This window comes from Scyliorhinus torazame, chromosome 12, assembly GCF_047496885.1.
Source record: "Scyliorhinus torazame isolate Kashiwa2021f chromosome 12, sScyTor2.1, whole genome shotgun sequence".
Classification (NCBI taxonomy): Eukaryota; Metazoa; Chordata; class Chondrichthyes; order Carcharhiniformes; family Scyliorhinidae; genus Scyliorhinus; species Scyliorhinus torazame.
Window position 1 is genome coordinate 70,336,979 of NC_092718.1, and position 16,912 is coordinate 70,353,890.

Here is a 16,912-nt window from a genome sequence, read left to right on the forward strand (position 1 = left end):
TCCCGAGATTCCTCTTTGTGTTTCAGTGCCTCCCGGTGGTGATCACGAAGGCTTTTTTAAAAAGGATTGAAAAGAGCATCATGGGTTTTGTGTGGGCCGGGAAGACCCCGAGAGTGAGGAAGGGATTCTTACAGCGTAGCAGGGATAGGGGGGGGCTGGCACTACCGAGCCTAAGTGAGTATTATTGGGCCGCTAATATTTCAATGGTGAGTAAGTGGATGGGAGAGGAGGAGGGAGCGGCGTGGAAGAGATTAGAGAGGGCGTCCTGTAGGGGGACTAGCCTACAGGCTATGGTGACAGCCCCATTGCCGTTCTCACCGAGGAACTACACCACAAGCCCGGTGGTGGTGGCTACACTGAAGATTTGGGGACAGTGGAGACGGCATCGGGGAAAGACTGGAGCCTTGGGGGGGGTCCCCGATAAGAAACAACCATAGGTTTGCCCCGGGGGGAATGGATGGGGGATATGGAATGTGGCAAAGAGCAGGAATAACGCAACTGAAAGATCTGTTTGTGGATGGGAAGTTCGCGAGTCTGGGAGCGCTGACTGAGAAATATGGGTTGCCCCAAGGGAATGCATTCAGGTATATGCAACTGAGGGCTTTTGCAAGGCAACAGGTGAGGGAATTCCCGCAGCTCCCGACACAAGAGGTGCAGGACAGAGTGATCTCAAAGACATGGGTGGGGGATGGTAAGGTGTCAGATATATATAGGGAAATGAGGGACGAAGGGGAGACTATTGTTAGATGAACTAAAAGGGAAATGGGAAGAAGAGCTGGGGGAGGAGATCGAGGAGGGGCTGTGGGCAGATGCCCTAAGCAGGGTAAACTCGTCGTCTTCGTGTGCCAGGCTAAGCCTGATTCAGTTTAAGGTATTACACAGGGCACATATGACTGGAGCACGGCTCAGTAAATTTTTGGGGGTGGAGGATAGGTGTGCGAGGTGCTCGAGAAGCCCAGCGAATCATACCCATATGTTTTGGTCATGCCCGGCACTACAGAGGTTTTGGATGGGGGTGACAAAGGTGCTTTCAAAAGTAGTAGGAGTCCGGGTCGAACCAAGCTGGGGGTTGGCTATATTTGGGGTTGCACAAGAGCCGGGAGTGCAGGAGGCGAGAGAGGCCGATGTTTTGGCCTTTGCGTCCCTAGTAGCCCGGCGCAGGATATTGCTAATGTGGAAAGAAGCCAAGCCCCCGGGGGTGGAGACCTGGATAAATGACATGGCGGGGTTTATAAAGCTAGAGCGGATTAAGTTCGTCCTAAGGGGGCTGGCTCAAGGGTTCACCAGGCGGTGGCAACCGTTCGTCGAATACCTCGCAGAAAGATAGACGGAATGGGAAAAAGAAGGCAGCAGCAGAGCCCAGGATAGGGTGGGGGGGGGGGGGGGGAGGAGGAACCAGAAGGACTCTCAGGGTTGTTAATATATACTGTATAGTATGTATAGGTCGTTGCTACAGATAATTATATATTGGACTGTTAAATTATATTTTTGGAGAGTGTTACTTGTGACAAGGCAGTTGCCAATTAGGGCTAGTTTTCATTTTTGTTATTTATTATTTATTCTTTTTTTTTGTTTATAAAATAGGTCATTGTTATTTGTGTTGTTATAATATTGTGTAAAGGATGCACAATGTACTGTGTTGGTTGACCAAAAATTTTCAATAAAATATTTAATAAAAAAAAAACAATTACTTCTTGAACAGGCTGTACAATCGTTTGCACCTCCTTCGTTTCCCTTGGGCTTTCCTTTATCACTCTCACAAATCCCACTGTCTTATCCTGTTTTACCACATCAGCCTTCCCAGTGCTTTTCTTCAACCACCAACACTGTGACTTTACATGGCCTAGTTTATTACAGTGAAAACATTTGAAACTTTTCATTTCTTTTCCACCCTCCTGGATTTCTTTTTTAATCTGAGGTACACTCTCTTTATTGTCTCTCATCAGATCACCTTTACCTTTACCACTTGAGTATTTCTCATGTCCCCAGTTTCTATCCCTCACCGGCTGAAAATGATGTCGGAAACCAATCTTTGATTTATGAACTAATTCATAATCATCTGCCATTTCTGCTGCTAATCTCGCAGTTTTAACCCTCTGTTCGTCCACATGAGTTCTCACTACATCAGGAATTGAATTTTTAAACTCCTCCAAAAGTATAATTTCTCTGAGAGCTTCATACGTTTGGTCTATTTTCAAAGCCCTTATCCACCTATCAAAATTACTCTGTTTGAGCCTTTCAAACTCCATGTATGTTTGACCAAATTCTTTCCTAAAATTTCTAAACCTTTGTCTGTAAGCTTCAGGCACTAGCTCATATGCACTTAAGATGGATTTCTTCACCTCCTCATCCTTTCCAGATACCTCCTCCGGTAATGATGCAAACACTTCACTAGCTCTACCTACCAGCTTTGTTTGAATCAGTAATACCCACATGTCCTGTGACAATTTCATTTGTTTAGCTACCTTCTCGTCAAACCTTGGCAATGCTTGGACATATTTAAATAGATTCCCACCAAGCTTTCGACTCTGACGCTCTTTGTCACTATCCTCATCACTGTAATCCAACTGTACGTTTCCCTTTACGTCTGCCAATTTTAACTGACTTTCATGTTTCATGGCCATTTTCTGAAGTTCAAACGCCCTCTCTTTATCTTTTTCCCTGATCTGTATCTCCCTTTCTTCTTATTTTTGTTCTGCTAGGGCTAGTCTTTCTTTTCTCCTTTCTTCTGTCACCTTTTCGTTTTCCTCCCTCTCTCTTTCTCTTTCTTTTTCCCCTCTCTCGCTTTCGTATTCAAGCCACTTTAATTCTTTCTCATGTTCCATTTGTTTAATCTGCAACTGAATTTTTGCCATTTCCAATGAGCTAAATGGTATCTCAGGCAACTTTAAATTCTTAACCACCGCCATAATTACCTCATCTTTTCGCATTTTGTCAGGTAATGTTGACTGCAATGTTTTTACCAAATCCAACAGTCTGCTTTTAGTCTCTGTCCGTAAGGTCCTGCGTGTGACAGTCTCCACCCCCAAAAACTTCTGAGCCTCTGAAAGAGCCATTGTCCACAACACACTCCCCACTTAAACTAAAATACCACACCGGAAAAGCAACAATCCTTCACTGTCTTTAAGTTCACAAAAGCCAATCCAACAGATAGACTTTTATCCCGGATGAGTACCCAATTGTTATGGGAGAGGCGTTTTCAGAACCCCAAAATGTATCATGGAGTTCAACCAACCTCCCCCTTTAATGCTATTGTTGCTTTTCCGTGCACACGGCTTGTTCTCCGGGGGTGGGATTACAATTATGGACACGTGGGTTTTTAAACACAAAGCAATGTTTATTCCATGAACTCAACTTAACCTTTTAAAATAAACATTGGATCTCTTAACACCCCTTACTTCAAAGATAATGTCAAAAATAATACAATACTAAATAATCCTTCAGTTATTCCTTTCAACATCCAAGAGACTTAACCTTTAACAACAGACATGAGGTTACACTCAATATACTTATAGTCTTGGATTTTCAGACATCAACAGCCGAGTGCTGTGTTTTCTCTTGCAGCTTTTTGCAAAACACACAAACACTCCCAGATTTCTCTTCAAAGCTGGCTTTCTCCTTTTCAGCAGCTCTTAGCAAACCAGCCAGGCACTTTTCAGCTGCTCTCCTCAAACCAGCCAGGCACTTTTCAGCTGCTCTCCTCAAACCAGCCTGGCACTTTTCAGCTGCTCCCTTCAAACTGAAACTAAACTGCAAAATGGCTGAACTAAAACCAAGCTCCACCCACACTCTGACATCACTGCATTTCTTAAAGGTACATTGCTTAAGCATCCATTTCTTAAAGTTACCCTCACATGACAATATCATGACACCTCCCTTTCACAAATCCGGTCTGATCCTCCCCTATCACCCCAGGCACACAATCCTCTATTCTCGAGGCCAAGATCTTGGCCAGTAATTTGGCATCCACATTCCGAAGGGAGATTGGTCTGTATGACTCGCATTGTTCCGGTCCTTCTCCCGCTTCAGAATCAGAGAAATCGAAGCCTGTGACATCGTTGGGGGAAGAACCCCTCACTCCTTAGCCTCATTAAACGCCCTTACCGGCAAGGGCCCCAGCACCCCGGAAAATTTCTTGTAAAATTCCAACGGGTACCCATCCGGCCCAGGGCCTTGCCCAACTGCATAGCCTCCAGCCCCTCCACTACTTCAAGCTGCCCAATCGGGCCCCCTAGGCCCTCCACCAGATATTCCTCCACCCTCAGAAACTCCAGTCCTTCCAAATTCCGTCTCATCCCCTCCATCCCAGCTGGGGTTCCGAATCTTACAGCCTACTATAAAATTCCCTGAACACCCTGTTCACCCCCACTGGGTCCAAGATCATGTTCCCCACTCTATCCTTAACTTTCCCCATCTCCCTAGCCGCCTCTCATTTCCTAAGCTGGTGTGCTAACTTCCTGTTGGCCTTCTCCCCATATTCATACACCGCCTTTCTCGCTTTACTCAACTGCCCCAATGCCTTCCCTGTAGATATCAGACCAAACTCCATCTCTGCAGCTTCTGCCGCTCCTTCAACAGCCCCGCCTCTGGGTCTCTGAGTACCTCCTGTCTACCTGGAGAATCTCCCTAACCAGCCTGTCCATCTCTGCCCACTCCATCTTCGCCCTGTGAGCCCGTATCGAAATAAACTCCCCCCTAACTACTGCCTTCAACACCTCCCATACTGTTGCTGCCAAAACTTCCCGTGTCGTTTATCCCCACATAGTTCTGGATGGCCTCCCTCACCCACACACACACCTCCTCCTCCGCTAACAGCCCTACATCTAATCTCCAGTGTGGGCCTTGGCCCCTCTCCTTGCTCACCCGCAAATCCACGCAGTGTGGGGCACGATCCAACACAACAATCGCTGAGTGCTCAGCATCTACCACCCCTGCCAGGCAAACCTCGTCTAAAATGTAAAAATCGATCCAGGAGTACACTTTGTGTGCATGGGAGAAAAAAGAAAACTCCTTCACTCTTGGCCGTCCGAACCTCCACGGACCCACCCATCCCACCTGCTCCATGAACCCCTTTAGTTCCTTCGCAGCCGCTGACATCCTCCCTGTGCTTGAGCTCGACCACTCCAGCCTTGAATCCAGTACAGTGTTGAAGTCCCCGCCCCCCCATCCCCCCCATAATCAGCCGATGCAAGTCCAGATCAGGGATCTTCCCCAATACCCGCTACATGAATTCTACATCGTCCCACTTTGGTGCATAACTGTTCACCAGTACCACCGGCATCCTCTCCAGCTTCCCACTCACCCCCTATCAACCATAACTCTTCCTAAGCCAGCCCCAAGCCCGCGTCCTGCACCACCTCAGGCCCGCCCTTGGTCGGGCACCCGCCATCATCGACCCCCACCCGATCGCCATTCATCAATCCCTCCCAGCAGACTTCTGGCCCCCCTCCCTTCCCGCCACCCCATATCAAAATAGCAATCCCAACCCCCATCAGCAAACTTATCACCTGCTCGCCCCCCACTGCGCTTCCGTGAGCTAGCCCGTCCAGCTAGCCTGATGGTGCCCGCCCATGGCGCCAAGCATCCTACCCCCCACTGACATCCCCCCCCCCCGCTCAACAACTTACATATACAAACGTAACAACCCCCAACAAACACAAAGAAGAAAATTCCACCCAACATCCCCCATTAAGAACAAAGTTAATGCACAAACAAAACGGAGCAACGGCCCCAAACATAGTGCAAAAGTGGTTCATACAAACCAGAAGAAAAGAAGTTTAACAACAGTTTCAGAACATAGACACTCGCTCCAAAGTTCAATGTCCTCCATCTCCTGCCAGTCCCTTGTCCCTGATAAAATTTAACACCTCCTCTGGCACTGGGAACAACATACAAAACTTCACCCCCTTCTTAAGCAGGGCCGACTTTGCCTTATTGAAGCGCGCCCTTCTTTTGGCCACTCTGCACCCAGGTCCTGGTAGACACCTAGCTCGCTGCCTTCCCATGTGCAGCACCCCGTCTGCCTGGCCCACCTCAGAATCTGTTCCTTATCCAGGGACCGTTTCTCTGCGGCTTCCTCATAAGCGCCCTGTTCACTTCCAAGGACTGAGCAAATGCTCCTTCACCCAGCAACCTCTATTCTCTAGATCCTCCACTTTGTCCTGCAGCCTATTCTGATGGCATTTCAGCCCCATGTCTGCCGCCGTCGTGGCCAACTGCTCATCGTGCTCACCCACCGCCTCCTCCACCTTCCAAATCACCTGGCCCAGGGCCTCTAAACTCAGTTCCATGCGGTCGATCCCCGCCTTTATCGGATCCACCACCCTGGCCAGGTCCTCCAGATACTCCTTCCTCTGCTGGGCAAACTTCTCATGCAGAAAGGTCACTTGTTGATCCGTCGACCACTGGGCCGGCAGACTCGGACCCTGACCTTCCGCCATCTTCCCCTGTGTCGCAGGCTCTACACCAGGTTTCAACGAATGTTCCCTCCTTTTTCAACCACTTCTGGTCCATGAATCCATAAACAGGTGGGACACTCTCTTCTCCCACCTCACCAGCATCTTATACTATCACTCAGTTCCACCGTAAATCGGAGAAAAAGGTCCAAAAAATCTACCGCGAGCGGGAGCCACCAAATGTGCGTCAACTCGCACCATGGTCGCCACCGGAAGTCGGGTATTTTAAATTATCATAGATTATCATAGAATTTACAGTGCAGAAGGAGGCCATTCGGCCCATCTAGTCTGCACCGGCTCTTGGAAAGAGCACCCCACCCAAGGTCAACACCGCCACCCTATCCCCATAACCCAGTAACCCCACCCAACACTAAGGGCAATTTTGGACACTAAGAGCAATTTATCATGGACAATCCACCTAACCTGCACATCTTTGGACTGTGGGAGGAAACCGGAGCACCCGGAGGAAACCCACGCACACACGGGGAGGATGTGCAGACTCCGCACAGACAGTGACCCAAGCCGGAATCGAACCTAGGACCCTGGAGCTGTGAAGCAATTGTGCTATCCACAAGGCTACCGTGCCGCCCCTGTTCATTTCAACTGGGTTCCGACTCCGGATCAGGTGGGGCTGGAATTGACCGTGCACTCGCCCAGAGGTCGTAACAAATGCGTGAGGGAGAGTGGGTGTGTGACCCATACCCCAGTGAGTGTCAGCAAGGACAAAGTATTTGTACCTGGAACGGAAAATCAAGAAGCAGGAGAACACTGAGAAATAACAGCAGTTTAATTTAATATTACTGACAGCGTGACTTCAATAAAACACATCGACACTCTGCAGACAAGCTGTGCTGGGAGAAAGACTGCAATTGCACTGGACAGTTCAGGAAGCTGAGATTTAACGGGTGGAAAACCGTCTCTTAAACAAAGCGACCGTCCCTGGTGGCACCACACTTTGGGAATACCGGAGGAAAGGGTGTGGAGCCAATACACTGATCTGGATGGGGATTTGGAGAGGTCCCAGGGCACAACAGGGTTAGCATTGGAGAAGAAGCAGTCCGTGGAAAGCGTGCCATTCGGCGTGAGTGAATAAATCATTGGAGTTGATCAGCATCTCTGTGACAGACCCCCCCCCCCCACTCCGCACCCAAAGGTGCCGGAGCAATTGAAGGGGCATCGGGAGATTCGAAAATAGACGGGGAAATGATAACCACCAAAAACCCTCTGCGCAGAACTGGTCAGAGTTGTACATTTTGAGTCTGCACTCATAATAACAACCCACAGTAATATCAGGTGGAATCAGTGTGGAGGAATCACAGACCCACGTCCCATCACCGTGTGGGGGGAATCACAGACACAGACCCATCACCGTGTGGGGGAATCACAGACACAGACCCACATCCCATCACCAAGTGTGGGGGAATCACAGACCCACGCCCCATCACCGTGTGGGGGAATCACAGACCCACGTCCCATCACCGTGTGGGGGAATCACAGGCACAGACCCCATGTCCCATCACCGTGTGGGGGAATCACAGACCCCATGTCCCATCACCGTGTGGGGGAATCACAGACCCACGTCCCATCTCCGTGTGGGGGAATCACAGACCCACGTCCCATCACCGTGTGGGGGAATCACAGACCCCCGTCCCATCACTGTGTGGGGGAATCACAGAATCAGACCCACGTCCCATCACCGTGTGGGGGAATCACAGACCCCCGTCCCATCACTGTGTGGGGGAATCACAGAATCAGACCCACGTCCCATCACAGTGTGGGGGAATCACAGACACAGACCCACGTCCCATCACCGTGTGGGGGAATCACAGATCCACGTCCCATCACCGTGTGGGGGAATCACAGACACAGACCCGCGTCCCATCACCGTGTGGGGGAATCACAGACCCACGTCCCATCACCGTGTGGGGGAATCACAGACCCACGTCCCATCACCGTGTGGGGGAATCACAGACCCACGTCCCATCACCGTGTGGGTGAATCACAGACACAGACCCACGTCCCATCACCGTGTGGGGGAATCACAGACACAGACCCACATCCCATCACCGTGTGGGGGAATCACAGACACAGACCCACGTCCCATCACCGTGTGGGGGAATCACAGACACAGCCCCACGTCCCATTACCGTGTGGGGGAATCACAGACACAGACCCACATCCCATCACCGTGTGGGGGAATCACAGACCCACGTCCCATCACCGTGTGGGGGAATCACAGACCCACGTCCCATCACCGTGTGGGTGAATGACAGACACAGACCCACGTCCCATCACCGTGTGGGGGAATCACAGACACAGACCCACATCCCATCACCGTGTGGGGGAATCACAGACACAGACCCACGTCCCATCACCGTGTGGGGGAATCACAGACACAGACCCACATCCCATCACCGTGTGGGGGAATCACAGACCCACGTCCCATCACCGTGTGGGGGAATCACAGACCCACGTCCCATCACCGTGTGGGGGAATCACAGCCCCACGTCCCATTACCGTGTGGGGGAATCACAGACACAGACACACATCCCATCACCGTGTGGGGGAATCACAGACACAGACCCACGTCCCATCACCGTGTGGGGGAATCACAGACCCACGTCCCATCACCGTGTGGGCGAATCACAGACCCACGTCCCATCACCGTGTGGGAGTAATCTCAGACCCACGCCCCATCACCGTGTGGGGGAATCACAGACTCAGACCCACGTCCCATCACCGTGTGGGGGAATCACAGACCCACGTCCCATCACCGTGTGGGGGAATCACAGCCCCACGTCCCATTACCGTGTGGGGGAATCGCAGACACAGACCCACATCCCATCACCGTGTGGGGGAATCACAGACCCACGTCCCATCACCGTGTGGGGGAATCACAGACCCACGTCCCATCACCGTGTGGGGGAATCACAGGCACAGACCCCATGTCCCATCACCGTGTGGGGGAATCACAGACCCACGTCCCATTACCGTGTGGGGGAATCACAGACACAGACCCACGTCCCATCACCGTGTGGGGGAATCACAGACCCACGTCCCATCACCGTGTGGGCGAATCACAGACCCACGTCCCATCACCGTGTGGGGGAATCACAGACCCACGTCCCATCACCGTGTGGGCGAATCACAGACCCACGTCACATCACCGTGTGGGGGAATCACAGACACAGACCCACATCCCATTACCGTGTGGGGGAATCACAGACACAGACCCACATACCATCACTGTGTGGGGGAATGACAGACCCACGTCCCATCACCGTGTGGGGGAATCACAGACCCACGTCCCATCACCGTGTGGGGGAATCACAGCCCCACGTCCCATTACCGTGTGGGGGAATCGCAGACACAGACCCACATCCCATCACCGTGTGGGGGAATCACAGACCCACGTCCCATCACCGTGTGGGGGAATCACAGGCACAGACCCCATGTCCCATCACCGTGTGGGGGAATCACAGACCCACGTCCCATTACCGTGTGGGGGAATCACAGACACAGACCCACGTCCCATCACCGTGTGGGGGAATCACAGACCCACGTCCCATCACCGTGTGGGGGAATCACAGACCCACGTCCCATCACCGTGTGGGGGAATCACAGACTCAGACCCACGTCCCATCACCGTGTGGGGGAATCACAGACCCACGTCCCACCACCGTGTGGGGGAATCACAGACCCAGACCCACGTCCCCTCACCGTGTGGGGGAATCACAGACCCACGTCCCATCACCGTGTGGGGGAATCACAGACCCACGTCCCATCACCGTGTGGGCGAATCACAGACCCACGTCACATCACCGTGTGGGGGAATCACAGACACAGACCCACATCCCATTACCGTGTGGGGGAATCACAGACACAGACCCACATACCATCACTGTGTGGGGGAATGACAGACCCACGTCCCATCACCGTGTGGGGGAATCACAGACCCACGTCCCATCACCGTGTGGGGGAATCACAGCCCCACGTCCCATTACCGTGTGGGGGAATCGCAGACACAGACCCACATCCCATCACCGTGTGGGGGAATCACAGACCCACGTCCCATCACCGTGTGGGGGAATCACAGGCACAGACCCCATGTCCCATCACCGTGTGGGGGAATCACAGACCCACGTCCCATTACCGTGTGGGGGAATCACAGACACAGACCCACGTCCCATCACCGTGTGGGGGAATCACAGACCCACGTCCCATCACCGTGTGGGCGAATCACAGACCCACGTCCCATCACCGTGTGGGGGAATCACAGACCCACGTCCCATCACCGTGTGGGGGAATCACAGACTCAGACCCACGTCCCATCACCGTGTGGGGGAATCACAGACCCACGTCCCACCACCGTGTGGGGGAATCACAGACCCAGACCCACGTCCCCTCACCGTGTGGGGGAATCACAGACCCACGTCCCATCACCGTGTGGGGGAATCACAGACCCACGTCCCATCACCGTGTGGGGGAATCACAGACCCACGTCCCATCACCGTGTGGGGGAATCACAGACCCACGTCACATCACCGTGTGGGGGAATCACAGACACAGACCCACATCCCATTACCGTGTGGGGGAATCACAGACACAGACCCACGTCCCATCACCGTGTGGGGGAATCACAGACACAGACCCACATACCATCACTGTGTGGGGGAATGACAGACCCACGTCCCATCAACGTAGAACCATAGAAAAGTTACAGCACAGAAGGAGGCCATTCTGCCAGCTGGTCTATGCCAACCCGAGGACACCGAGGTGCCCTTTCTATTCCCACTTTCCTGCACTCGGTCCATAGCCCTGTAGCTTACAGCACTTAAGGTACTTTTTAAAGTACCAACAACTCAGGCAGTGAATTCCAGGCTCCCACTACCCTCTGCATAAAAAAATTATTTCTCATGTCCCCTCTACACCTTCTGCCTCTTATCTTGAATCTATGTCTCCTGCTTCTAGAATTCTGCACCAGGGGAAACAATTTGATCCTGTCCACTCTAGCTCTTCCCCTCATAGTTCTTTACACCTCAATTAAGTCACCCCTCAGCCTGTTTTAATCCAAGGAAAATAACCCCAACCTATCCAATCTCTCCTCATAGCGACACTTTTCTAGCCCTGGCAACATTCTTGTAAACCTCCTCTGTACTTTCTCCAGGGCAATAACGTCCTTACTGTAATGTGGTGACCAGATACACAATACTCCAGTTGTGGCCTCATCAGTTTTTATATAATTCCAACCTTATATCCGTACCTTTATATTCTATACCTCTGCAGTGAAGGAGAGCATTCTATAAGCTTTCTTTATAACCTTGTCTTCTTGCACTGCTGTCTTTAGGGACCTGTGTACTTGCACGCCAAGATCTCTTACTTCATCTACCCCTGTTAGTATAGTGTGGGGGAATCACAGACACAGACCCACGTCCCATCGCCGTGGGGGAATCACAGACACAGACCCACATCCCATCACCATGTGGAGGAATCACAGACACAGACCCACGTCCCATCGCCGTGTGGGGGAATCACAGACACAGACCCACGTCCCATCGCCGTGTGGGGGAATCACAGACCCACGTCCCATCACCGTGTGGGGGGGAATCACAGACCCATGTCCCATCACCGTGTGGGGAAATCACAGACACAGAGCGACATCCCATCACCATGTGGAGGAATCACAGACCCACGTCCCGTCACCGTGTGGGGAAATCACAGACACAGACTCACGTCCCATCACCGTGTGGAGGAATCACAGACCCACGTCCCATCTCCGTGTGGGGGAATCACAGACACAGACCAGAGTCCCATCACCGTGTGGGGGAATCACAGACACAGACCCGAGTCCCATCGCCCTGTGGGGAAATCACAGACCCACGTCCCATCACCGTGTGGGGGAATCACAGACCCACGTCCTATCACCATGTAGGGGACTCACAGACACAGACCCGAGTCCCATCACTCTGTGGGGAAATCATAGACCCACGTCCCATCACCATGTGGGGGAATCACAGGCACAGACCCGAGTCCCATCACCGTGTGGGGGAATCACAGACCCGCGTCCCATCACCATGTGGGGGAATCACAGGCACAGACCCGAGTCCCATCACCGTGTGGGGGAATCACAGACCCACGTCCCATCACCGTGTGGGGGAATCACAGACACAGACCCGAGTCCCATCACCGTGTGGGGGAATCACAGACACAGACCCGAGTCCCATCACCGTGTGGGGAAATCACAGACACAGACCCGAGTCCCATCACCCTGTGGGGAAATCACAGACCCACGTCCCATCACCATGTAGGGGACTCACAGACACAGACCCACGTCCCATCACCGTGTGGGGGAATCACAGGCACAGATCCGAGTCCCATCACCGTGTGGGGGAATCACAGATACCAACCCACGTCCCATCACCATGTGGGGAATCACAGGTTCACGTGAATCCCTTCCCCTATTTTTCAGTATTAATCCCAGCACTGCATGTGTCTGCAAATAAAAGCCAATCAGTAATGCACATTGAAACAACCAATCAGTTCACATATTACTGAGTTCTGTTAGAGCATAAAAATCAGTGTGCACCAAGGAAAAATTATAAACATTCTCTCATACTTAGTGGAAATTAAAGACATCATATACATATATAAACCAAAACTTAGTAATGGAACTTTCCTAGATTAAATAGCATTGCAGAAATTCAGGAACATTCCCCCTTTCCATTTCCCACTCCGATTTATCATCTTCGGGATTGCTCCAGGAATCTGCCCGTTTGCTTTTATTTACAACATCGAGGTGATAATTCTCCAATTACAGCTGTCACCAGCATCACAACAGGAACCTCTCTCTCTCTCCCTGGGAGGGGCCCGGGCTGCTTGAACCCAAAGGTGAGAGGTCAGCGTCCATCCGACCGGCTAGCCCCACCACAATCACCCCTTGGGAAGGAGAGGAGACCTTCCCCACCCACTATCAAAATGCCGGGTCCCAGAGGTGAAAGGTTAGGGTCCAGAGGATGGGTGGAGGGTGGGGGGGCAAGAGATTGACACTCACTTGCGATGGTGACCCCCCAGACACGTGGGGTCAGCAATCAGCCGGTAACCAATTGACAAGCGAGAAGGGGCAGAGCTCTGTCCTGCCACTTGCCCCTTCCACCCAGACCTCTCCGCTATCACCACCCCCACCCCCCACCCCTCCCCCCCCCCCACCCTTCCCCCCCCCCCCCCCCCCCCCCCCCCTCACCCGGGTATAAACAATATTCCCAAACTGCCTATCCCTCCCAGGCAGCAGCGGGATTGGTGGTGGGATTGAGTTTAGCGTGAGAGGAGAGGAGGTGAAGGGGGGGGCAGTGGTTGGTCTGCGATGACCTGGGCAGCAGGGTTAGAAAGGAAGATTTAGTTCAGGAGGTGATTCTGGGTAGTGTTGGTGAATTGGGAGCGCATGATTAATCCATGCATCAGTTTGGTTGGTCGATCGCTTTCCATCAGGTTCAAATTGAAGCTGATATCTGTACAGGGTAACTGCATCCCAAACACAATCTGTGGCAACTAACATTCCCCCTTTAACAATCCATCAGAGGTAATATCGCCCCCCCCCCCCCCCCCCCACCACCCCCACCACCCACTCACCCCCCCAGAAAGATCGAGGCATCGACACGCGGCTGTGCCAATGGCAAGTACCCGCCCTCCCTCCCTCACCCAGCCCGCAGCCCACACCCCAGGGCCTCAGTTCTGGAGCTGTTCAAAGAATTTGTAAGTGGGGTTCTCGTAACCGTGATTCTGCATCTTGTTCAACTGCCTCTCCTCCGGGGTCAACATGGGATCAACCTGCGGTCAACAAATCAGGAAAGAACTGGTCAGTCAGTCACGTATTCTTTACAATAGGTCAATCCATTGGGATTATGTACACTGGGGGTGAACGGGAAGGGGTTTGGATCGATTGGGATTTTGCACAGTGGGAGTTAACGGGAAGGGGGTTTGGGTCCATTGGGATTGTGTACAGTGGGAATGAACGGGAAGGGGTTGGATCCATTTGTATTGTGTACAGTTGGAGTGAATGGGAAGGTGTTTGGGTCCATTTGTATTGTGTACAGTGGGAGTGAACGGTAAGGGGTTTGGGTCCATTGGGATTGTGTACAGTGGGAGTGAATGGGAAGGGGTTTGGGTCCACTGGGATTGTGTACAGTGGGAGTAAATGGGAAGGGGTTTGGGTCCATTTGTATTGTGTACAGTGGGAGTGAATGGGAAGGGGTTTGGGTCCATTGGGATAATGTACAGGAGGGGTGAATGGGAAAGGGTTTGGGTCCATTGGGATTGTGTACAGTGGGAGTGAACGGGAAGGGGTTTCGGTCCATTGGGATTTTGTACAATGGGAGGGTCCATTGGGATTGTGCACAGTGAGAGTGAACAAGAAGGGGTTTGGGTCCATTGGGATTGTGTACAATGGGAGTGAACGGGAAGGGGCTTGGGTCCATTGGGATTGGGAACAGTGGGAGTGAAAAGGAAGGGGTTTGGGTCCATTGGGATTGTGTAGAGGGGGAGTGAACGGGAAGGGGTTTGGGTCCATTGAGATTGTGTAGACTGGGAGTGAACGGGAAAGGGTTTGGGTCCACTGGGATTGTGCACAGTGGGAGTGAGCCGGAAGGGGTTTGGGTCTATTGGGATTTTGTACAGTGTGGGTGAACGAGAAGGGGTTTGGGTCCATTGGGATGGTGTACAGTGGGAATGAACGGGAAGTGGTTTGGGTCGATTGGATTATGTAAAGTGGGAGTGAACGGGAAGGCGTGTGTGTCCACTGGGATTGTGTACAATGGGACTGAACGGGAAGGGATTTGTGTCCATTGGGATGGTGTACAGTGGGAGTGAAGGGGACGGGATTTGGCTCTATTGGGATAGTGTAGGATGGGAGCAAACGGGAAGGGGTTTGGGTCGATTGGGATTGTGTACAGTGGCAGTGAACGGGAAGGGGTTTGGGTCCATTGGGATTGAATACACGAGGAGTGAATTGGAAGTGATTTGGGTGCATTGGGATTTAGGACAGTGGGAGTGAACGGGAAGGGGTTTGGGTCCATTGGGATTTTGTACAGTGGGAGTGAATGGGAAGGGGTTTGGGTCCATTGGGATTGTGTACAGTGGGTGTGAACGGGAAGGGGTTTGGGTCCATTGGGATTGTGTACAGTGGGAGTGAAAGGGAAGGGGTTTGGGTCCATTGGGATTGTGCACAGTGGAAATGAACGGGAAGGGGTTTGGGTCCATTGGGATTGTGAACAGTGGGAGTGAACGGGAAGGGGTTTCGGTCCATTGGGATAATGTACAGGAGGGGTGAATGGGAAAGGGTTTGGGTCCATTGGGATTGTGAACAGTGGGAGTGAACGGGAAGGGGTTTCGGTCCATTGGGATTTTGTACAATGGGAGGGTCCATTGGGATTGTGCACAGTGAGAGTGAACATGAAGGGGTTTGGGTCCATTGGGATTGTGTACAATGGGAGTGAACGGGAAGGGGCTTGTGTCCATTGGGATTGGGAACAGTGGGAGTGAAAAGGAAGGGGTTTGGGTCCATTGGGATTGTGTAGATGGGGAGTGAACGGGAAGGGGTTTGGGTCCATTGAGATTATGTAGACTGGGAGTGAACGGGAAAGGGTTTGGGTCCACAGGGATTGTGCCCAGTGGGAGTGAACCGGAAGGGGTTTGGGTCTATTGGGATTTTGTACAGTGGGGGTGAACGAGAAGGAGTTTGTGTCCATTGGGATGGTGTACAGTGGGAGTGAACGGGAAGTGGTTTGGGTCGATTGGATTGTGTAGAGTGGGAGTAAACGGGAAGGCGTTTGTGTCCATTGGGATTGTGTACAGTGGGAGTGAACGGGAAGGGGTTTACGTCCATTGGGATTGAATACATGAGGAGTGAATTGGAAGTGATTTGGGTGCATTGGGATTTTGGACAGTGGGAGTGAACGGGAAGGGGTTTGGGTCCATTGGGATTGTGTATAGTGGGAGTGAAAGGGAAGGGGTTTGGGTCCATTGGGATTGTTTAGAGGGGGAGTGAACGGGAAGGGGTTTTGGTCCATTGGGATTGTGTACAGTGGGAGTGAACGGGAAGGGGTTTGGGTCCATTGGGATTGTGTACAGTGGGAGTGAACGGGGAGGGGTTTGGGTCCATTGGGATTGTGTACAGTAGGAGTGAACGGGAAGGGGTTTGGGTCCATTGGGATTGTGTAGAGTGGGAGTGAACGGGAAGGGGTTTGGGTCAATTTGGATTTTCTACAGTGGCGGTGAACAAGAAGGGGTTTGGGTCATCGGGATTGTGTACAGTGGGAGCAAACGGGAAGGGGTTTGGGTCCATTGGGATTTTGTACAGTGGGGGTTAACGAGAAGGGGTTTGGGTCCATTGGGATGGTATACAGTGGGAGTGAACGGGAAGTGGTTTGGGTCGATTGGGATTGTGTAGAGTTGGAGTGAACGGG

At 52.2% G+C, this 16,912-nt stretch overlaps 1 protein-coding gene across 1 annotated transcript in view; it reads right to left on the minus strand.

Annotated features, from left to right (window-relative positions):
- Positions 1-14,142: 14,142 nt before the first annotated feature.
- Positions 14,143-16,912, minus strand: part of LOC140387190 (amyloid beta precursor like protein 2-like) — an 83,087-nt gene continuing 80,317 nt past the window's right edge. Inside the window, exon 5 of the mRNA XM_072470171.1 lies at positions 14,143-14,279. Coding sequence (XP_072326272.1) covers positions 14,178-14,279 — 102 coding nt within the window. The 3' untranslated portion in view covers positions 14,143-14,177. The remainder of the gene's footprint in view (positions 14,280-16,912) is intronic.